Consider the following 23479-nt stretch of genomic DNA (forward strand, 5'->3'; position numbering starts at 1 on the left):
TTCTGCTTCCTGCTCTCTGAACTCCCGAGGGGTTTCAGGTTGGCCCCTGGTTTTTGTTTGTAATCCTGGAAGCAGCTGAAAGTTCAGTAAGATTGAGTATTCAGCAAGATACTTTCAGATGGGAAGCATAATCAAAACACACACTCCTGCTGTTTCTGTGTTCCTCCTGGAGAAGTTGCTATATTCTATTACGTAACTGCAGCTATTTTCATAATTCCTCTGTCCCTCATCTGGACAGCTGAAAATTGTCTTCCAGAAGTGCAGCAGAGTGCATTGCATTCCCATGTTGTTTCTCTGCGTGGGCTCAGAAAAATGTCTTTGATTTGCCCAGGGCAGTGAATGGCAACATTCTCCCTGGGAAACCACTGTACTTTTCCTTAATCAAATCTGACCTCATTTAAGGCATGAGTTTAAGGTGTTCAGTTTAATTGTAACATTACGCACACTGCTTCTTGACCTGCTTTAAAGGACAAAATATTCCTATTCATCCTTTGTAATTGCTGCAGTCTGTCTGTAGTACATTCCTGTCTCTCCAAGACTCTCAATTGTTCTTAATAAAGCTGTGTGGGCTAATTGGAACCAACAGATGTCTTTGTGTACTCCCTCCCAGTTATCCCCAGTCTTCTTGGCAGATTACCTCCTCTCATCCCACCAATGCTGTAGATAGGATTTGTTCAATTTTCTTTGGGTTTTTGTTTTTCAAGGAGTTCAAATGTGAGGCACAGTTATATCCTGGGGCAGGCAGGCAGTGACTTGTTAATAGCTTGCCATCCATCTGTGGTATGGGTCAATTGAAGGCATGTCTGGCTTTCTGGTGCTGATAAATACAAACCTGGGTTTTTGTTGTTTCAGTTGCTCAGGCTTGATTTCAGCTTTGAGCGTTGCAGTCTACCTGAGGGGCTTTCTAAGTGGCTCAGTGTGCTTTGTGCCTCCCTGGTTCCTGGCCTGGCTGACAGGGACACAGTGCCATGGTCACAGGTGCCATCGAGGTATCTGGGTGGGAGTTGGTACCCACAAGCCTGGTGCAGGCTGCCTGCATAGTTCAACCTCTCAAAAAAGTGCAGACAACATCCCCATTTTGGGTTGTTTCTCAGAACATGGAAAATATTTAGATGAATCCCTTGGGTTTCCTTTTTGTTTGTTTTTTGTGTGTCTTAGGACTAGATTTGGGATGTTCTTTTGGGTAGCTCCTGCAAAGTGCTGGGTTCTCTGGTCTCAGCATTGCTTGAGAGAAGCAGATGTTGTCTTCTCTTCATCACTGTAAAAGTGCTCAACCTCCTGTGGGACTGAATGCCAAATGTTCTTTGGAATGGCTCCTTCCTGTTATAGAAAGGTTAAAAAAGCATTTTTGTTCTCATCAAATGTTAAGTGGAAGGGTTACAGCAGGCTCCAGAGCCACAAGCCTCTTGTTTCAGGAAGTGTTTTTATATGGGTGTAAAAGATGCCTACAGGATTAGGTGTGTAAAAGGACAGTGCATTTCATAATGTATTATTTATTAAGGTATTAGTATACCCTGCTTGAGAATATTTTCATAGCTATGCCATTTATACATCTTTTAAAATCTGGAGAGCTATTTTCCCCTTTCCTCTCACTCAGAGCAGTTTTCATATGGAGTTTGAAACATTTTCTCCCTGAAGCTGTATGTCTAATCATGGTGTTTTAATGTTTTTCTTACAGCTTTTTGATCATGTTGCTGAATGCCTGGGAGACTTTATGGAGAAACAACAAATCAAAGACAAGAAACTGCCGGTTGGGTTTACATTTTCCTTCCCCTGTCGACAATCCAAGCTAGATGAGGTAAGAAGATTTCACTGTTTTCTTAATACACAGAAGAGCTGCCATGTTATTAAAGCAGTATCCCAGACAGAACTCATTTTTGGGATAAATAAGTATTATATTTCACTGTTAGACTGTGTTTGTGTTTATGTTTCTGCCTGAAAGAGTTGGGTAACAGAGAGGAGGAGACAGCCGGTGTTTTGTGCTGAGCTCCTCAGTGTTATGGCTTACCCTCTAAACATGGCAGTGGTTTTCCCTGCCTCCTGTGCAGCCTTTTCCCCTCTCCCCGGGGTGTGGCTGGTGTGACCCTGCCCAGCAGGGTGTGCTGGGGTTTGCTGTCCCTCACGAGTGCACAGGGATCTGGATCCGGGTGTCTGTGCCCAGCGTGATCCTGATCCCGGGCACCAGGGCCACTCAGACAGGTCACCTGGAGCCAGCCTGCTGTGCAGGGGATGGGGATAACCACCCTGTGCCCTGACTGCTGACATTCCCAGGACAAGGATGCTCTGGTGTTGTCCTCCTTTTGCTCCTTGTACCACAAATGACTCAGCAGCCTCCCAGTACAGCATTGCCATGGCAACGGTGTAGCAAACGAGTGCAGGAAAGTTAAATCTACACAAAACACTCAGAGGCTGCCCTGTTAAAGCATGACCTGCTTTTCCAGCTTGCAGGTCTCTAGGTTAGCCTGGTGCAACAGCCCCTCAGATGCTGGTGCTGAGGAGGGCCAGGTGAGGCATGATTTTCTTTACATTTCATACTTCTTGGGCAGTGCTGAGAGCTGAACCCAAGGGTGCTGACTAACTCAGGGTCTGAAAGCAGTTCAGAGCAGAGAGCTGCCTTTACCTGCATCAGATCAGAAGAGATGAGTTGATCTTGGGGCAGCTCTCCCATCTGGCCGTGGAGCATGGCGAGGCTTGAGCTCCTGACCACAGCAGAGCCGTGCTGGGGATGTGGTTGTGAAGTTGGGTTGCCCTTGGGAAGGTTTGCTCAGCTGCATGATGAAAGGTGCGTGTTTGTGGGCTGGTTGGCTCCAGCCAGCTGGGATGGAGTCGTGCTTGGGGCAGGCAGCACGTGGGGTGCCATGGGGACACCTGAGCAGTGGCAGAGTGGAGTGGGATAGTAATGAGGCAAGGGGGGGTGCCTCTTAAAGAGAAAAGCCAACAACAAAAGAAATTATTGGCAGTTTTGCTGATGTGTTTTGAGTGTTTGAAAAATATGTTTTCTCTGGATTCTGTGGGCCAGGTTTGTTCTTGGATTGCTACTTCTGTGAGGCTGCGCTTGCCTGGGTTCTGTTTTCTTGTGCTTGGTGAGCAGGAGGCAAGGTGGTCCCTCTTTGCTCCAAGGGTGATAAGATGGGCACCCATGTTTGGGCCCCACTCAACCCTGCTGCATTCCAAGGGCTCCTTTCTGCTGCCAAGGCTTTGCTGGTGAAGGAGAAATTCCTTCCAGCACAGTGGCCAGTCACGCTGAGAGGAGCTGCTCTTTGCCAGTGTGGTTTGACCAGTTTCTTATAAAAGTTTTGTGAAACAAGGTGCCCTTTTTGCCCATGAAAGCTGTGCCAGCAGAGCAGGCTTTGCCCACAGTTTCCCTGCACAGCAGCATGGGGCTTTGCTGGGTTTCTAAATGGTGCTCCATTGGCAAAACTTACACAAACTGAGTTTGTGGTCGAGGGGTAGGAGAGTATCTCTTGATGTGGAAAGAGCTGCCCTGACCCTCTGTTCCCTGTAGCTGTCTCAGTTTGGAGGAAAAATTTGATTTCTAAGCTGAGATATGGGCAAACATACATCTGGGCAATGGCTGCTTGTGCCTACAGCTTCAGCTTTTCTGGTTTTTGGTTTCTTGGACTCCTGTTGTGACAGATGTGAATATTGTGGTGGGTATGGAAAGTTGAGCTGGTTTGAGTTGTCTTTCTGTCAGTTGATTACTGTCAATACTCTTTTCTTTCTTTTATTATTATTTACCTGTACACTGAATGCTCTGATTCAGCCAGGCATTATGCAAATAGCAGAAAATCAGTGTAGTCATTACCTTGGGGGATTTGCAGGCTCTTCATGATGGTTTGCAAACAAGGAATTCAATACCAGGATTTCTTTTTTGATCTGTGCTGTAAAGTAGGGACATGCATTGTTACATCTCCAGTATTTTCATTTGCCTCAACCCATAAACATGATGCCACAGTTAAACAAGACCAGACAGATGGGACTCCAGGCAGTAAATGTGCAGCAGCCTGATCCCCACTGCAGCTGAATCCTGGACATGCCAACATCATATCCCTGTCTGTAGTCAGTCCTGTACAGTCAGCTTTTTCTGAAAGCAGTCTATTTCCATGGCCCAAAAGGATTAAATGGTTTTCCAAGAAAAACTGTCGAGGAGTAGCAGGGAGAAGAGTAGGCTGAAAATACAAAATGCAAACACACTGTTTTCTAGCAAGGGAGGGGAAAAGAATTTTCCATCTTTCAGCTCACTGTAATTAGGCTCTAAGACCACCAATTGTCTCAGGTTGGGTTGTTAGAGGTCATGTGAGAAAAGGGACCTGAAGATTCATTTGAGGTATGAAATCTTGTTTTTAAGGAAAAAAAAAATCAGTGTGTGTCTTATGTTGAATGTTGCTGTCTTGTTTTATCAGGGTTTTCTGATAACCTGGACGAAGCGCTTCAAAGCGAGCGGAGTGGAGGGAGCAGATGTCGTGAGGCTGCTCAACAAGGCCATCAAGAAACGTGGGGTAAATTGCACTCCTTTTCTCTTTTAGCTGTATCTCAGCTTTGTCAGAGACCACTCTTCATGTCACTCACTTGAGCAGGTGGTCTGAGTGGTGGTGGAGCTGTGCTTCCTTGCATGAAAATGCGTGGGTTTGCTGGAAAAATGAGGCGGCGTCAGAGTTGCCATGTGGAAGCTGTGATTTTCCTCACAGCACAGAGCTGAGTTGCTGTGTCGTGGCTTTTTGCTGGCAACCTTCAGTGATTTTATCACTCTTCAAAAACTGAAGAAGTGCTGTGTGGCAGTGCTGTGGCTTTTCAGTGATGCCAACACGTCCCATTCCTGAGAAACTTGTTTCTTGTGGACTGGACTCAGCTGAGTTGTGCACCTGCTGTGCGTGGGAGCAGCAGAGGAGCTGAGCAGAGGAGAAGGGGATTTCAGGCTCGGCGAGCTCTTGCTCTCTGCAGTTTCTCAGTGTTGACTTTATAGAGAGTGAAGGTGACCAGGTTGCTGATTTAAACAAATAAAAAGGCACTGAGCGTGAGAGGGAATGAATTCAGGTTTGCATAATGCTTGCAGCCAGGTCATATGTTGATTACTCAGCATCCAAAAATTCACTGGAAACTGTGAAGTATTTGCTTTCCTTGGGCAGTTGTGGACTCAAGCAAACTTGAATTTTGCCCTCACCAAACAACATTACTGGAGTCACTTACTATCATTAGACATATCTCACACACTGAAAGACCTGAAAAGGAATGGCTGCCTGTAATTTATTTAATTATATTGTTTTTGTATTAAAATCTTCACTTGAAGTAAAACACATTGATGGTTTAAGTAAACCTATAAGAAATATTTTCTAGATTGATGCCTCAAGCAACTGCTTCAAACCATTCCATGATGTTTCAGTGCAAAGTTCCTTCTCCCTCGTGTATGGGCCTTTCCTGCTTGTGTGCTCATGTGAGAGCAGGCCTGTGCTCTCTAGAGTGATCCTGGTGCTGTTTATTGCTTGCATTAATCTGCTCTCACTGCCTTCTTGGGTACGTGGGATGGGGAACTGGCAGACAGAACAGGGAATATTTTAGAAGATGAGCTGTGGTATTCAGATAGATTATTTGTCTCCTGTTCCTTGTGAAGCTCTTTGCTGAAAGCAAACTGGTGAGGAACAGGAGCAGTGTTTTCCAGAGGAACCCTGTGGCCCAAGCTGTTGGAATTTGAAATGTAGGGAATTCTCAGAGCATTGGGTCTGTCAGCCAAAGTTTAGAATTAGACACAGGGTTTGATCTGAGACCTTGGAAGAGGCTTCCAAACTAAGGTGCTAGAAGCAAGAATGTGGATTTATAGTTTGAAGCAAAAACATGATAAGTGGAGGAAAGTTCAGAGTTTTAGAGTTTAAGATATAAAAATAAAAGTAGTTACAAGGGTAAACAAGAAGTTTAGAATGCAGTACTGTAGGTTTGTGTGTTATAGCATGATTGACTAAGAAAGCTGACACTGTAGCATGAGTCCATAAGACAAAATATTTAAGGGTTGGGTCAAAACCATAAATATCCTTGTTGGCAGTGTTTTATTAGTAAATAAATCCTTAAAAGTCTTGTAACTAGGGGTCTTGTGACCTTCTGAGGCATGTTGTAAAGCTGTGAGCTGAACTCACCCTTCCCTACCTATGTAGAAGATAAAAAAATAAACCACATCATCAAAACCAACTTAGAGGTCCCATCTCTAACTCACTCAAAACTCCTTCCAAGATGCCCCTCCCAAGTAACGCCCTGTTGCTCCCCAGGACTACGATGCAGATATCATGGCTGTGGTGAACGACACCGTGGGGACCATGATGACCTGTGGCTTTGACGACCAGCGCTGCGAAGTCGGCCTGATCATCGGTAACGCTGCCTGCGGCGGGCGCGGGGCTGCTCTGCCTCTGCCTGCCCGGCCTGCTCAGCCCCTCCTGCTCTCCTTTCCCCCCAGGCACGGGCACCAACGCCTGCTACATGGAGGAGATGAGGCACATCGACCTGGTGGAGGGCGACGAGGGCAGGATGTGCATCAACACGGAGTGGGGGGCCTTTGGAGACGACGGCTCGCTGGAGGACATCAGGACCGAGTTCGATCGGGAGATTGACCGCGGGTCCCTCAATCCTGGGAAGCAGCTGTGAGTGATTTGTGGACATTTGTTTTCTGTCCTGTGCCCCATTTCCCTCCTGTGTTAGCAATTCTGCAGTTCAATAAAGCTTTGCCTCTGGCTGGGCCAGGCCTTATGGTGGCACGGCTGGGCTCTGCTTCCCAGTGTTGCCCATGGATTTGTGGATGACTGCTGTCCTCTCTTGCAGGTTTGAGAAGATGGTCAGTGGGCTGTACATGGGGGAGCTGGTAAGGCTCATCCTGGTGAAGATGGCCAAGGAGGGGCTGCTCTTTGAGGGGAGAATCACCCCTGAGCTTCTCACCAAAGGGAAGTTTGAGACAAAGCATGTTTCTGCCATTGAAAAGTGAGTACTTTATCCCTTTTCACTCCTTGCGCTTCAGAGTGACTCTGAATGTTAACTTTCCTGCTCTTTTTGCTTTGTGGGGAAGCCTGCTGCCCTGGGGATGTCTGCCATTCTCTACTGCCTGCATAGAGCTGGCATGTGGACCCCCAGCAGACAGTCTGTGCTCTCCTCCCCAAGATTTCTTCCTTCTTTGTTGGGAGGAACTTTAAAGTCTGCCAGTCCATGCAGTTTCAGGATACAAGCTGTAGTACCTCTCTGGCTGCTCACAGAGTTGCTACCCTGCAGCTAAACATGGGAGTGAGTTGGCTTAGTGCCTCCTAGCAAATGCTTGTGTTGCTCCTTGCTGTATCCCTGGGATTGCTGGGCAGAAGGAGAACAAGTGCGACAAGGCAGAGCATTCAGTCTCGTAGGCAGGGCCGGGTGCTGCACAGTGACCTCTGAGCTATGTGCCAGTTGGGTTCTTAGAGTGTCATCACCCCTTTGGTCAGTGCTCACAGGCTCTTCCCCCCCATGTTTTTAAAATTCACATCACTGGGATGGTTTGTACCATAGTCATTGGGCTGGATTTTCTTTTTGAAATGGCAACTATGACTCCAAAGGAACAGCCAGTAACTTCTATAATGCCTGTTCCTCCTGCCACAGTTTGCTCCTGTCCCTGCAGACCATGTTATGTGAACAGCTTTTCATTAAATGTGTGTGTTCATTTGTTTTAACCATAGAGGTCTGTGTTGAGGACCAAGGTAATGTTGAATAGCGGTGAGAAAAATTCAATTATTGATAAATTCCATTATTAAGAGGAAAAATTTGCCCTGAAATCCCACCTTACTTCTGGAAGAGGCACTTTGGTTATGAGCAGGGGGCACATACCTGTGCAGCTTCAAATTTCTAGCTGGTGCTAGCAAGATGCAAGAGCACTTAAAAAGATATACGGGGTGCAGTTAGGGATGACAAGATATATACCCGTTGTATTTTTGTCTGGGAAATGGCTGAGCTGGACAAGAAGTTTTGCCAGCAGATTTGCTCTCAGGCTCGATGCTAACGAGGGAAAAAAAAATGCAAGAGGCAGAGATTCAGTAGGGTTGTAAAAGCCTGAGAAGAGACCTGTTAGGATGAAATTGCTTAGGCAACCTTTGCTCAGGGTTTTGTTTTTCTCACTGGGCTTAATTTATCAAGACATGTGGGGGAATGAGTGTGGGATGAGGTGTATGTTCAGGCCTGTGCTGAATTGTGGGGCTGGTGCTTCATGCTTGAGACAAGCCATTTGCAGTTTAAAGCGTCACTGTAATGAAAAAACATTATAAGTTCCTCCAGGTCCTCCCCGTGGTGTGGCTGCTGTGGTACCTGGAATTGCATTGTTTGTGGGTGGCATGTTTGCACCAGGAAACATGCTTTAGTGGAAACATGCTTTAGTGGAAACATGCTTTAGTGGAAACATGCTTTAATGAAAAGCTTTTCCATCTGTGAATGAATGCATGTTCAGAGTGTGAAAAACACCAATCACTTGTTTTTAAGATTTTAAAAGTTTAATAGTAGTAAAATGGTTATAAAAATAGTAATATAATTAGAGTAATAAAAATCTGAACAATTGAGATTAGGACAATACAAGACAATAAGAAACAAAGAGTTACTGAGGTCCAGGTACCTCTTTCTGGGCAAAATAAACACGAAATTAACAGAGGATTAACCCTTAAAACAACAGCCTGTTGCATATTCATACACATCATACATGATGCATAAATTCAATTCAAACAAAGGATTCTGTCTGGTCGTTATCAATTTCTTCCTCTTAATTTGAGCGAGGCAGGAGGAAGTTAGCTTGTTCTGATAATGGGGCAATAAATTCTGTTTCCCTGAAAGATTTAGGTGTCCTGTGGCTGCTATCTTGATGGGAGTCTTCTCTTTAAAAAAAGTATCCTACATAGCATAGTTTCTATTTTAACATTATGTTATAACCTAAAACGATATTTAACACAGTACTTAAGAAAATTAATACAGCATAACTTTCTATACATAACACATATAGCATTCATTTTAATATTTGTGAAAAGCCAATCATAAAATACAGATTTTTCACAAGAGTGTTTTATCTCAAGCCTCATGGAGGCTCTCTAAGAAATGTTCTTTCTAACCTTCTCAAACCCCAGGCAGGCAGGACACCCATGTTTGGACGTGCCTCAGTCCTGCAGTCCGGCACGCGCCCGCTGAGGATTTCCCTTTGCTTTGCAGGAGCAAGGAGGGTTTGAACAAAGCCAAGGAGATCCTGACCCGGCTGGGGGTGGAGCCGTCCCACGAGGACTGCATCGCCGTGCAGCACGTGTGCACCATCGTGTCCTTCCGCTCGGCCAACCTGGTGGCCTCCACGCTGGGCGCCATCCTCAACCAGCTGCGCGACAACAAGGGCGTGGGCCGCCTCCGCACCACCGTGGGCGTCGACGGCTCCCTCTACAAGATGCACCCCCAGTGAGTGCCCCTGCTCCTGCCGCTGGCACCTCAGCTGCCACGGGCTCTGGTTTGCAAGGTGTCGTCCCAGGACGTCACCCAGGCAGGCTGGGAGGTGGTGAACCCAACCCCCTGAGCCCCCCGTGGGCAGGGGTTTAGGTCTGAGCTGGGGAGCTTGGGGGAAAGGGGAGGTGTCTTTTAAGTGAAGAAAAGAGCCAAAACCCTGAGTAACTGGATACTGCAATGTCAGGGAAAACTACCGTGGTCTGAGTAGACAGCTTAAAATGTCACCAAGAGACCTCTTGGGAGGAGAGTTTCTTTGTATAAAATACTAATTTGTGCACATTGATTGACCTGCATTAATTCACCTTCACCTCCGTTTCCAGTTCAATGCCCATTCCTAACCCTATTTTTGCCAGTCTTTTCTGAAGATAAACGTGGAAACGGGGGGAGAAAAAAAAAAGTGCTTAGATTTTTGTGACCTTTAAAAAACTGGCTTTGTCCTGTTTTCCCCATCTTGAAAATTACATTTTTAGTGGAACAGCACATAAATCTGTATAGATTTATGTAGAAATCAGAAAATTATGTTTATGGGGAAACTTCTGAAATGAGAACTAGGCCTAATGTTTCATTTTCAGTTTCTCATTATTTGTTGAAAAATATTTTTTCTTCTGTTAAAGAAAACCATAGAGCAAAAACCTTTCCAAGAGTGCTGTTCTGACTAGCTTTTCCAGATTGGGCAAGATCTGGGGATTGTTAAGATAATGAACATGGACAATTTTGGTTTCTTAACTGTTTCCTGCACCATCTAAACCAGTGAGTTCAGGAGAGGACCCCAGGAGAGGGAATTGGAGCAACATTGCAGCCAGAGAGTTTCTCCCTTCCAGGATTGGGTTGAGGGGATGGGACTGATGCTCTCCCCTGCTTTTTGCTGGCTTTGCTTAGAATTTCTGTAGGAAGGAGGGAGGAAGAAATTAGAAATTCAGGAGGAAGGAGAAATGAGGAAGTACTGCACTTCCCTGGAAGTTTTCCTGCTTGGGAGGCTGTAGTTAGTTTGAATGTGGTGAGCTTGCCCACTCCTCTTGTGTTGGGTTGGTGTTGGCAGTGCAGATTTTGGGGGGCATGCAGTGCAGATTTTGGTGGGAAGGGCAGTGCAGATTTGAGGGTTATGCAGTGCAGATTTTGGGGGGATGCAGCACAGATTCTGGGGGTGATGCAGTGCACATTCTGGGGGGATGCAGCGCAGATTTTGGGGGGATGTAGTGCAGAGTCTGGGGGGGATGCAGTGCCGATTTTGGGACTGGGCAGCGCAGATTCTGGGGGGGATGCAGCGCAGATTCTGGGGGTGATGCAGCACAGATTCTGGGGGGGATGCAGTGCAGATTCTGGCGGTGATGCAGCACAGCTTTTGGGGCTGGGCAGTGCAGAGGCCGGGCTCGCAGCCTCCCCTCCCCGCAGGTACGCCCGGCGCTTGCACAAGACCACGCGGCGCCTGGTGCCCGACTCGGAGGTGCGGTTCCTGCTGTCGGAGAGCGGCAGCGGCAAGGGGGCAGCCATGGTGACGGCCGTGGCGTACCGGCTGTCGGAGCAGCACCGCCTCATCGACGAGACCCTGGCCGAGTTCAAGCTCACCCACGAGCAGCTGCTGCAGGTGAAGAAGAGGATGAGGGCGGAGATGGAAGCGGGGCTGAAGAAGAAGACTCACGACACCGCCAAAGTGAAGATGCTGCCCACCTTTGTCCGCAGCACGCCGGATGGGACAGGTAGAGCTTGCCCTCGCTGCGGTTGCGATGCTGGCTTGGCTACAGGGTGCCCAAAATGGGCTCCCAGTGTGGGATTTGGCGAGGCTGAGCAGATCTGGTGCAGCCAGAGAGGAACCTGAGCTGTGCAAAGGAAGAGACCTCAGCGCTGGCCCTGCTGGCCTGTTGGTTGCTGGCAGCCTGATCCTGTGTCCTTGCCTCAGGGTGCAAGGAAAGTCACAGCTTGAGGGGGGAAAACCACAGGTGGGATCATAAACCCAAACCCAAAGGAAGCTTGCTCACATTACTTGGGTATTTTGCATTTTAGGGTGGCTGGCCAAATCTCAGCAGTCTCTCAGGGAACAGTTGTGTGGGTTCTTTTTCCCTTTTTGATTTAAAGGAAAACAAAGTAATCAGAGCAGCATCTGAATTCCTCCTTTGATGAAGATCTTCCCAACTGAGTTTTTAGGAGATTTTCTATCAGAATACTTTGAGAGAAGCATTTATTCAGATTTCACTTATGGTTCTTCAAATATACACACATATTCTTTTGCAGAGAATGGAGACTTTCTGGCACTTGACCTTGGAGGAACAAACTTTAGAGTTTTGCTGGTAAAAATCCGCAGCGGTAAAAGGAGAACAGTTGAGATGCACAACAAGATCTATGCCATTCCCATAGAGGTGATGCAGGGAACAGGAGAAGAGGTATTTTTGTTTCTCTTTGGCTGCATTGCTGCTTTTAAAATAACTCTTTAAGAGCCCATAACTTGTACAACTTCAAGTATTATGACTTTTCTCTTCAAAGCTGTTTGATCACATCGTTACCTGCATTTCTGACTTCCTGGATTATATGGGGATAAAAGGAGCACGTCTTCCTCTTGGCTTCACCTTTTCCTTCCCTTGCAAGCAGACCAGTCTGGATGCTGTAAGTTCCTTAGTATCTTTTCAATCTGCTTCTGTGCTTATGCCAGACCTGGTTTCTCTGCCTTCACGTCATCCACGTGACACTTACAGGAAGGTCACACGAGGGGAAGGTTCGTGTGCTGACCCTGACCAGTACAGCTGCTCCTATAAATAGTTCCTTTAAGGGCAGTAATGCAAATGCTGCCCATGGCTGTGACAGATAAGAGCATTTAAATTTTCCATGGTGGTCATATCCCTTTTATAAGGCATTATGTTTTTTTCCAACTGTGTAAACCTGCTGGTCTGTGACACCTCCCTGGTTCTGCAAGAAGTAAGCAAAAGTCCATCCCTGCTGCCCATCCCTATTCCCAGATGAGCTTGTCTCACTGGATGGAGTGGTTGCACCAGAGTCTGTGGGCTGTGTCACCAGTGTGGCCTGCAGCACATCCCTGGCAAATGGACTTGTGTTCTTTGCACTTACATGTTTAACTTCTTCACTGCCACATACTTACACCAACCTCTGCAGCTGTTAATAGCTTCCTGTGTACTTAGCTGGGGTTTCTTTTAAGAAAGGCATATTCTCTATAACACTTCTTTGGGGTTTTTGAGTTTGTTGTCCCAGTCACTATTTTTTTTTTCCAGAGCAGTGTTGGTTGCATTGCTCTGGAAATTTAGAACCCAATCACAATTAGTTGTTTTAGATGCAAATTCGACATACTGAGGAGATACTCCTTTTCACTGAAACTCTTCTGTAAAGCATCACACTAAAGTATTTGAGATGTTAAGTGTACAGAACAGCATCTGAGTCCTAGCAACTTGATAACCTCTTTTCTTGCTTTATAGGGTATCCTTCTCAATTGGACAAAAGGCTTCAAAGCTACAGACTGTGAGGGAGAAGATGTGGTATATTTACTTAGAGAAGGAATTAAAAGAAGAGAGGTAATTTTTCTTTCTTTTTTTCCTCATTCTACTCCTCTCCAGACTTGACAGACTTTGTGGGTCAGGCTGGCTCCCTCTCACAGGATCTATGTGCCTTGTAGACAGAGGCTGTGCCTCCTGTCTTGCACAGAAGATTGTTTTTCCTCAGAGGCTTCTGACTTTCCACATTTGCCAGAACTTTCAAGGCTTCTTTCAAACTCTGTGACAATTTCCACATACATGGAGAAAGCTGTTTTCGAAATGGTGACTGTGGGAATGCACCTCAGTGCACCCTAAAGGACAGTTTTCTCCTTCTCTTCTTCATCTTGAAAAAGCCTCAACCAGTTTCACCAAAACTTTCTAGGAAGGGAAGAAAAATAGCCTGAGAAGGGTGTTAATTTTGCACAGATTTTATTAGCCAAGGAAGTCTTAAAACCTTTGTTACTGGAATTGCTACCCAATTCCTGTGATACTGAATGTTTATACCATGTGCCTGTGTAAAAGATATGTGCTTAAACATACTTAAGGGATAAACTTCATTCTGAAGACAGTCTGTCATAGGTAGAGCACATACCTTAGCTGCCTGCTGGTAGATTAGGTTCCTGTTTTGGCATGTGTGAAATCAGGCTGGTAATTTCAGTTGTTTGTTTCCAGTGTGTTTCTACATCATCCCCTTTGGTGGGAGGGACTCTCTGCTATTTTTTCACTGCTGTTTTCTCTCTCCCAAAGGAATTTGACTTGGATGTGGTGGCTGTGGTGAATGACACAGTGGGCACAATGATGACTTGTGCTTATGAAGATCCAAACTGTGAAATTGGGCTCATTGTGGGTACGTGTTAGAGCTGCTTTTTATTAAACAGCACATCCACCCATCTGTCTGTGTTCTCATGGAGGCATCCCTGTGGTTAACTGAAAATAAAGCTAGGATATCTAGGAGTAAAAGAGAGCAAAACTCAACAGCCAGCTTAGTTCTGTCCACAGTCAGTTGAGATAAGCAGAGGCTGTGATGCACAATAAACCCTGTTTTATCTGGTAAAGGCATGGTGCTGGTGGGGAGCAGAGCAGATGTGGCCTCAGGGACCCTCAGCAACTCCTGTTAGTTTAGCCTGTCAGAGTGTCCCTGCTGGGGTGTTCAGCTTTCCTCAAGCAAGTGGTCTCTCAGAATAAAGCTGCAAAGTGCAGCCACGATTCCCAGATGGCATGTGCTGGAGGGCTGTGGCAGACTGAGCACAGACACACAGCTCCCTTCCCAGCAGTGACACAGCTGAAGTCACTCCACAGGCGACTGCTGCTGCCTTTGCAAATGCCACCTGAGTCACGGGGCAGTGTGAATTCCCAGAGCTCTCCAGAGGAATGAGTTTTCCATGGGAGGGGAGGGGACAGGGCACCTGCAAGCTTTAGAAATGCTCTCAGTTGCGAGGTGGCTTGGAGGAAAGAAAGAAGCCACCAGTTTCTCCTCCAGACAGCTGGAAGGCATCCAGGATGAGTCAGCAGAGTGCAGTGTGGGTAGGGAGCCGTGCCTGCAGCTCCAGCATGGCTGTTTTCAGGAACCAGAGTTCCCTGCAGGAAGGACAGCGTGTCCTTGGGGTGCTGAGACACCCTCTGGGGACTGTCCACTGCAGCCCTGCCAGATCTGCTGTGCAGCCAGCGTGTCTGTGTGCGGAGCAGGGCATCAGGGAGGGCCTGGGCACCTCTGGGATAATGGGAATGAGAGCCCCAGGGCTCTGACAGCTCCCTCTGCCCTGCCTGGCTGACAGCACCTGAGGGAGGCTGAGCACTGCTGGCAATCTGCAGCTGGGTTTGGTCTGGTTTGCTCCTGCAAACCTGGCTCTCAGCCTGCAAACCCAGACATTCCCTCTGTCAAACCCTGTGCTGGGGCTCAGCTCTCCTGCAGCAGGGGAGTACTGTGGGAGGATCTATTTTAGCTCAGACTGTATTGATGTAATTCCCTAAAAACATGGCAAAGGAAAACAGACATGCTGTAGCAACTGGTATATAATATGGGATGCAGGATTAAATGACAGTTTAAGTAACTTCAAGAGAACTTTTGCCCTGGTGGCAGCTAAAGCTGCCTCTCTTTGCTAATAAAGCTTTCCTCCCTAAAGACCTCTGTGTACATGGAGCACTTTGCCACACTCCTTAGGATCCTCTTTGAAGAATTATCAGATATGGCCTTATCTCAACATGGAAGTAACCCTCCTGCTGGAGAAAATAAGCAATTAAAATCAGAAACCCCCCCAAGCAATCAGCTGGTAAAACCCCTGCTGCCTCAGAATTCGCTGAGGTTTTCAGTTCAACATATTTTCCCCTGAATTCTGTGGGTCTGTGGGCTTTGTGGAAGGTGGTTCCCAACTGCAAAATCCAGCTATCTGCTTCCTGAAGTTTTGGGCTCGGAAGCATGTGAGGTTTTGTGTGGTGAAAGGGCTGCCCTGCTCTTCCTCCCTGCAGTGTGCAACTCAGCCCAGCTGGCCTGGGTGAGCTTCCTCTCTGAGCCACCCTGAGCAATGCACCACAGGAGTCATGTTCTCCTTCAGTTTAGGAATGTTGAAGAGTCGAGGTTTGGGGATTTTTTTGATGTTTCAAATGATGATTCAACTACTTCTTTCAGAAAAAAAACCACGTTCAAGATCCCCCAGAATGTTTGTCAGGGCTGTGGTGCTGGCTTTAGCCTTGTTTTGTTCCATCCAAAGAGTAACCTCAGGGTTTGTTTCTTTCAGGAACGGGCAGCAATGCCTGTTACATGGAGGAGATGAAGAACATAGAGATGGTGGATGGTGAGCAGGGGAGGATGTGTGTGAACACGGAGTGGGGAGCCTTCGGGGACAACGGGTGCCTGGATGACATCAGGACAATATATGACAAAGCAGTCGATGACTTCTCCCTGAATGCTGGCAAGCAGAGGTACTGCAGCACAAACAGGGTGCTGAGCATGTGAGCCAGGCTGCCCTGAGTGCTTTTAAGACAGAATTGGGTTTGTCTCAGTTGAGAAGGGAGAGGTTGAGAGTAGAAAATGACTGCAGTCCTGCAGATCATTCTGTGGGATCTCCCCTTTCTGGCTTTTCCTGGACACTGCTTTTTTGTGCCTTATTTGCTGCCATGGGACTCTACAGCAGGGCTTTTGGTGAGGACTTGAAAAGTCTTGAAATTATGAAAAGACTCTTTTTCTCATCCTGTGCTGTACAGAGGAGGATAAGATGGCTAGTCATTCTTTTACTCTGGGTTTTAGGTTAATCTCTTTTAGCTGAACTCTCCAGAGGGCTGGGCCTGTGGAAGTCCTGAACTTACAGCTGCTGGCGTGGTTAAAGCTTGGAGCTGTTCACTGTGAAGCAGTCAGGAGCTCTCGAGCAGTTGCAGCCAGCTCTTATTTCAGACAATTTTCTGGATGGGATAGGTAATGTTAGAGGGCCTGCCTTTCTTGCTTCTGGAATTTGGTCCCCTTTTTGGGGCTCACCTTTTGTTTGGGCAAGTACTTCCCTGTCCCCTTCAAGAGAAAGTTGACAAGGAGGTGTACCCAGTACCAAAACTGGGCTGGGACTGTTGCTTGCTAGGACTACAATCTTTCATCATTTCTTTGCAGCAGTGCTTTGATGCCAGGAGCTTTTAAAAAGATTTTGTGACTAGAGTAAATCTGCCCACAAAAAACCTGAGGAATACAGACAAGCTGGCAAGTCCCACAGGAAGCTCTTTAGAAGCTGAGGCTCAAACAGACCCAGAGGGGCAGACGTGGAGCGAGCCTGATGCAGCAGCAGAGTTGGCATGGAGTAAGCAGCCAAAGGCAGTAGTGGAGACTGCCAGGGGAATAATTTATTCCAGAGATAGTCAGGCACTCAGGAGGGAGGACACTGGCTGGGTACAAGCTTGAGAGAGCTCATGGTATTAAATGGACTGCGTGGCCTGCTTCCAGCAGGATGGCGTGATGGGCTCTGCTCAGTCCAGGGCACAAACCCTGCTGTGAAGCTTCAGGAGGTGAAATAAAGGATGCACCACTGAATGCCCTTCTCAGGAAAAGGAACTGCTCAGTTCTTGTTGGTAAGGACACAACTTACAGGCCCCAAAATGCTCCATTCAAACCAGAATGATGCTGGACGGGAGGGAGAGCAAAACATGGCTGAGACCTCCAAAGAGAAAGCTCAGTGGCTCCATGCAGCAAAATTGCAGAGAAACCACAAGGTACAGTCACTGCAAATGCAGCGTTTTTAAGGGAGTCCTGTGCTTCAAAACCAGCCCTGTGCAAGATAAAGGATTGGGAAAAACCATGTCCAGCCTGTTCACAGGACCACTGACCTGCAGGTTGGCAGTCTGGTGGTCCAGGGTTGGTCTGTGCTCTTCAGTTAATTCAAGCACCTGGTTTCCAGTAGGAAACCAGTTATCCTAAAACCCCAGGGAGGAACCAAGCTGTCTTGAACCTCTCTCAGCCCCCAACTCTGCACACAGGACCAAAGTTTCCCACTTGCAGTCTTGCCTCAGGCTAAAGAGGGGTCTTCCACCTGCAGCCCTCTGTCTAGCACAGGATAAGGAGTGATGCTTGGCCCTGGTACCTGCAGCTCTCTGTGCATAGGACAGCTGGCTGATAATGATGCTGACTTGGCAAAAGTGGGCAGGCTCCCTCTGAACTGTCTTTCCTTGCAGGTATGAGAAAATGATCAGTGGGATGTACCTGGGGGAAATAGTCCGCAATATTTTGATTGACTTCACCAAACGGGGTTTCCTGTTCCGAGGCCAGATTTCAGAGACACTGAAGACCAGACATATCTTTGAAACCAAGTTCCTTTCTCAGATTGAGAGGTAAGAGCACTGCAGGGGAGGCTGCTTAGAGTGACATAGCGTAGTAGTGTTCATCTGGTGACGCTGCTGGATGGGAGGGACAGCTGGAGAGCATTGCTTGCTTCTCTGGAGAGAATTTGAGTTTCAGCCTGTGTGTGTGCAGGAGGATTCTTTACAATATCAACTGAATTTCTAGCAATGCTCACTTCTAAACCCTGGGAAGGGCTGTCAAGGATTCCCTCACTCTATAATTTTATTTCCTTGTTTGGAAATCAAGCCATTTTCCTGGGCCCCTTGTGTGTGTTTAGCTGCAGTTGTGGAATTGAATGAGCACTAGCTGAGTGAGCACTGCTTACTGGGTGTTTTTGTGCTTTTATTGCTCGGACTCTGTATTTTAAAACAATCTCTGAGGCTTCACGGGAGGGGAAAAACCCCAAGGTCACGGTTAAAAATATTTTCCTGGAATGCCCCATGGTAAGAAAAGAGAAAGGGAGGCAGTGCAGAGCTGGACTTGGAGCCTCTGTTGCTGCTTGCACCCCTCTCCTGCACTGCAGCACAGTGCAGGGATGATGGAATTTGCATTCCCTGGGGTCACTGGTGCTGTCAGGAGAGGCTGCTGCCTGGGGTGGGTGCACCATCAGTGCAATGAGGTTTATGGCTTGACTGAGGGCAACCTGTGACACGGTGTTCTCCTCCCACAGTGACAGGTTAGCCTTGCTGCAGGTGAGAACCATCCTCCAGCAGCTGGGGCTCAACAGCACCTGCGACGACAGCATCATTGTCAAGACAGTCTGTGGGGCGGTGTCGAGGCGAGCAGCCCAGCTCTGTGGTGCTGGGATGGCTGCCATTGTAGACAAAATCAGGGAGAACAGAGGGTTAGAGCGCCTGGAGATAACGGTTGGTGTGGATGGAACTCTCTACAAACTCCACCCGCAGTGAGTGTTTGCCTTCTCAGCTTTTGTTTGTGCCTTGCCTGTATGTCCTTCCTCCTGATGCTCCCAACTGGACTCTCTCACTTGCTGGGATAAGAACTAGGGGAAAAAATGTCTTAATCAGGGGGCTCAGGGCTTTCTGAAGGGCAATGAGAAGATTGGGAATGACTTGTCACCACCCCAAGAATCTTTCACAAACTGAAGGGGACACAGCTTGCCGAGTGAGTTGGAAGCTGTATAGCAAGGGAAGGATCTCTTGGCTCTGGACAGGCAATGACAGAGCAGTGCTGAAATGCCTGGTGCCTCTTTGGAGGATGTTTCTGTTCAGTGTCCAGTGGAGAGGAGTTGCTGCAGAACAATGCAGGTGTGGGCAGGAGTCTAAAAGAGCTGGGGCAGGAGGAGAAGAGAACCAGTGCCCACCTCTAGTGTGCATGGAGGGAGATGGGTGGGAAGGAGGGGACTTACTTGGTCTGTTCTTTTCCCTCTGCTGTGGATTAGTGATCCCAGTTAACCTCACACAGACAGGCAGGGCTGGGAGGCAAGTGCTTTTTTCCTGTAACTCGTACTGCTCCCAGGCTTCAAATCCACCCTGGTTTCCAACATCTTATCCTGATGAGAGGGGACACAGTGCAAATGCCTGTGGCAGTGCTCCACAGTTGCTGCAGGACCTTCCTCACCCACTGCCCTTGTTTGCTTTCACAGCTTCTCGAGGATCATGCACCAAACAGTCAAAGATCTGGCACCCAACTGCGACGTGACCTTCCTGCTGTCTGAGGACGGCAGCGGGAAAGGGGCAGCGCTCATCACAGCGGTGGGATGCAGGCTTCGTGAGGCTGAGCAGAACTGAACTCCACAATCCTGGCCTCAATTCTGTCTTGTGTTTCTCATAAAGCAGCGACTGCATAGTCAGAACTGGTAAAAAACTCAGAACTCACTGCTTTATTGGGGGAAAAAAAAAGTACAACTAATGACATAAAAAAAATAGGATACAAGATAGAATGTGTGCTCTTAATAATATCTCCTGTTTCTGGACTCCAATCTGCATGTTTCTTACTCACCTTGTTGGTACCTTCCCCATCTGTAGGTCATGGAAAAAAAACCCAGTCTATAATTTCTGCAGTTGTCAAAAATCAGTTGTTGTCTGAGATGAAACTGCCCCCAAGTGATGTGCGTTGAGAGCTCCCGTTGCATCGTACCAAACGTGTTCTTTGCAGCATCCCTGTTAAGCACACTGCCAGCACGCTGACCACCAGACCTGGGTGTTGATGCTTTTAAGTGAAGGGGAAGCAACAGTTCCCTCCTGCATTATCTACCTGCTGTTGTTTCGTCTCAAGCGGTTGTGAAACATTTTGGTGTGTCAGCACTGTGCACGCACGTAACTCTGTAGTGGGACGTGACACCGCGACTTACTCGCTTCCTTGATGCCTCCTGTCATGGTGAAAGTAAACACCCTTGTCCCACAGATCTGGTTCCACTGGTATTCCCCATTGCTTCTGTGAGTAGTGTTGTGTTACTGGGCGAAGTCCGTCACGTTTCGGCGAGAAATCCCTAAAGAGCGGTTGGTGCCTGGGGTAATCCAAATCTCCAGACCTGCCAAATCGGTAGATCTATGCTCCCTACATGGCTGTGCTGTGTTCTTCTGTCGAAGGGTTCTTACAAAAATAGTTCCTGTCTCTTCTCGTTAGTCTAGGTCAGGGCACTGCAGCTGCCCTTCCACCAAACCTGCAGCTCAGCCGCGTGCCCCGGATGCGCCTACTTCCGTCTCTCGCCTTAAATGGGTATTTGCTTCCACACAGAGCTTTAATCTTTAATGCTGTCCAGCAGTCACTCAGAACACAGACACCCAGCCAGAGTTAGTGTGCAGAAAGGAAGAGGAAGGTTGTGTTTTGATCTTGCCTTTGAGGACCCATGTGCGTAAACAACCCAAAAAGCCAAAATTGGGTGCAGCTTATTCCAAGGACGAAGGCAACAGCAGATCATTTACACATGGTGTACCCTGTCCTCTGTCCAGTCAATGCCATTATTATATTTGCATACCAGTTGCATCGCTTAAATTGAGAAGCAGTTAGGAAGGCATGTGTCCAGTAATAACTGTAAGTCACACCACTTTCTGCAAAGAGGGAGACCACACAGTAGTCCTTAATTCCCACTCTTCTACCAAAAATGAATTTCAGATGTCCGCATGGTTTTCCCTGCTGCCTTTTCCTGCAGAAAGTAGATGGAATTTTGCAGGCTGCTCTTCTCTGCTCTCGTTCCACTCCCTAAGATTTGGATTGCCCTACCTATCGATAACATTTCAATATGCATTATGGTGCACTGTGAGTGAATGTTGTAAAGTAACCTGTAAGTCACAAACAGTCATTGCAGCTTTAAGTGTGTGTCTACCTGAAAAATTGCATGCCTAACTGGTTTTGCAAAGGTAGAGGGTCTTTTTACTTTGCACACTAGTAGCTCTGGTACTAGTGTTACGTGATACTTGTGAAAATATTAAACTTTTTTGATGTGCGTTAACTGGTGTTTAGTGGTTCTTTCTGGAAGAGGTGCTGTTGGCTGGTGGCTTAGTGCTTTGGGAAGAGCTATTGTGTAGGGAGAGCTGCAACCTAATCCCAGTGGTGCCTGTGTTTTGTGTGTGTGTTTTTATTCCCGGGCATTCGGGGTCAGATTCACACAGGTCCCCGTGCCTCGTGTTTCCTAACGTAGTTCAGCAGAGGCACAGCGCTGACAGTGCCCAAATCTTGGGGGCCGTGTGGCTTGTCCAAGTGCCCCTCGTGCCCTGTCTTGTGCAGGGGGATCTGTGGTGCAGGAGGACCTCGGGGTGCTGCACCGAGGGCGGTGTGGTTTCATTAGGCTGGTGATGGACACGTGTGTCTGAGCTCCCTGTGTGTGTAGGGTTAACGTCGGCTCAGCCCCGGTGTCAGGTGCTCCTGCAGCACTGGCTGGCACAGCCTGTGTTGGAGCTGTGGTAGATGGAAGCCCCTTTTTGTGTACACCAAAGCTGTGCTTCTCCAATAACGCGTTTTACGTTACAGCTTGAATAGTCTCTGACAGCCTTGATGTGCAGCTATGACCCCAAACAGGAGACAGAAGAAGGTGAGAAACTTTTTTGGGCACAGGGGACACGTTGCATTTGAATTGCTTGAAGGTTTGCAAATCTTGTGCCTGCCGTCAGCAGTGCTGTAGGGGTGGTGTGAGCCGTGCCTGGGGACCTGGGTTTGGAGCTCTTTGGCACCTGAGGGCCAGGCTCAGTGCAGGATAGAGGGTGAGGGAGAAGTGGAAGTTAAACTTGGTCTCAGGGTGACTGTGGATTTTGGAGATGCTGGCATAGGTCTTTTTGTTTATTGGATCCAGCTCATAACAAATAGGGAGTGAGTTTGTGTTTCTAACTTTTCCTACCATGGACCATAGTTGATGTACTCGGTAAGACACGGCAGTTCTTTTCCAAAGGGAGACATGGTGGGATTTCCATTTCCAGACTACTTCTTACCCCTAGGAAACTGTTCCAAGTGAATCACAAGCTATAACTGTCTGAAGAAATGTCTCCAATGTTACCCAAGCAATGACTGAGATGTCTTTCTAAAGCTTTTAGGCTTGGTGAATAAAATCACAGTCCTCTTAACTGTTAAGCTGTAATTACTGCAATATGAACACAAAAATCTTATATTTCCTGGGGAAAAGACCATTTGCATACCACTGTTGTAATGTCATCTGCTCCTTACTCCTCTGGGGTTCTCTCAGAAGCCTTTTGAATGGGTTTTAAAACAAGCAGACCTTGTTTTGTTTTGTTTTCTTAAGAAAATAGCAGAAGGCAAAATAAAGTGTTTCTGAACTTTTGAACCCCGTTCTGTGCTTTTTGTTCATTCCTTTGCCATAAAAATTATTTTCTTGAAGTGTTTTTCTTTACTGACTGCAGGGACTGCTTTGCTACTTAGAGCACAAGTGAACATGCAGGAGAGGGATTTATTGCTGACCTGGATGTCTTTACTGCTGTGTGGTATTTAATCCTGTCTATATTTATTAATGGAGAATTGCATGTACTTACCATGGGGCATGGTGTTCCTGTTGCCTCATGTGTCACAGGAATAACATAGCCTGCTGTGTAACAAGGGCTCGGGGCATCTCTGCTTCCTTAAGTGTTGCTGTTTCTATGGGATAAAACCTCAGGATCTGCACCCTGAATCCACCAGGAAACAGAAAATTCCTTTTGCAACGTGAAGAAATCATCCTCTGCTTTCTGCTCCCAGCAAGAGAAAGAGATGCCTTGAGCTGCCGGAAAACATCAGTGCCAGCCAGGGACAGCACTGGCAGCACTCTGGGGCATCTGGAATAGACTCTGGCTGGATGTTCAGGTGTGATGGAAGAGGGAGGGGGAAGGTGGGATGCTCAAGATAGGCCTGTTTATTGTAAAAAGCTCTACATCAGAAAGCTGCAGAGTTTGAAGGCCTTAGACTCACAGCAGCTGGGCAAGGGGAGTGCAGCTCATGTATATCAAACACTGAGCTCTGTGTCCTTGAGTTCCTCAGAGCAGGAGTCCCTGCCTGGTCCCAGCGATGTGTGCCTGGCAGAGCATCCCTCCCAAAGGGTTTTCCATCCCTGTGGCAGAGTGACTTGGTGGTGGCTGTCTGTAAATGCCCAGCAGGCTGGCCTGGGGAGAGGGCTGGCAGGTGACATCTGGACTAGAAATTGTCTGCTGGAATGATTTAAAATGGTGAACTTTTGCAGAGGGGCCTGGGCTCTCTTGTGCCAATAGTGGGACAAGTTTGTTGAAATAATTGTTCTCCACAGAGCCAGGGAGGTGGAGAAGTGAAGAACATATATCTCGTTCCTGTA

The 23479-nt window shown here is 47.4% G+C and overlaps 1 protein-coding gene across 1 annotated transcript in view; it reads left to right on the top strand.

Annotated features, from left to right (window-relative positions):
- The window catches only part of HK1 (hexokinase 1), a 37106-nt gene extending 14620 nt beyond the window's left edge, over positions 1 to 22486 (top strand). The window contains exons 4-18 of the mRNA XM_064429765.1: positions 1679 to 1798; positions 4404 to 4499; positions 6255 to 6354; positions 6440 to 6623; positions 6802 to 6957; positions 9184 to 9417; positions 10855 to 11159; positions 11692 to 11840; positions 11941 to 12060; positions 12882 to 12977; positions 13686 to 13785; positions 15674 to 15857; positions 17586 to 17741; positions 18422 to 18655; positions 19355 to 22486. Coding sequence (XP_064285835.1) covers positions 1679 to 1798; positions 4404 to 4499; positions 6255 to 6354; positions 6440 to 6623; positions 6802 to 6957; positions 9184 to 9417; positions 10855 to 11159; positions 11692 to 11840; positions 11941 to 12060; positions 12882 to 12977; positions 13686 to 13785; positions 15674 to 15857; positions 17586 to 17741; positions 18422 to 18655; positions 19355 to 19499 — 2379 coding nt within the window. The 3' untranslated portion in view covers positions 19500 to 22486. The remainder of the gene's footprint in view (positions 1 to 1678; positions 1799 to 4403; positions 4500 to 6254; positions 6355 to 6439; positions 6624 to 6801; positions 6958 to 9183; positions 9418 to 10854; positions 11160 to 11691; positions 11841 to 11940; positions 12061 to 12881; positions 12978 to 13685; positions 13786 to 15673; positions 15858 to 17585; positions 17742 to 18421; positions 18656 to 19354) is intronic.
- Positions 22487 to 23479: the final 993 nt, after the last annotated feature.

The sequence above is a fragment of the Passer domesticus genome, chromosome 8 (assembly GCF_036417665.1).
Source record: "Passer domesticus isolate bPasDom1 chromosome 8, bPasDom1.hap1, whole genome shotgun sequence".
Classification (NCBI taxonomy): Eukaryota; Metazoa; Chordata; class Aves; order Passeriformes; family Passeridae; genus Passer; species Passer domesticus.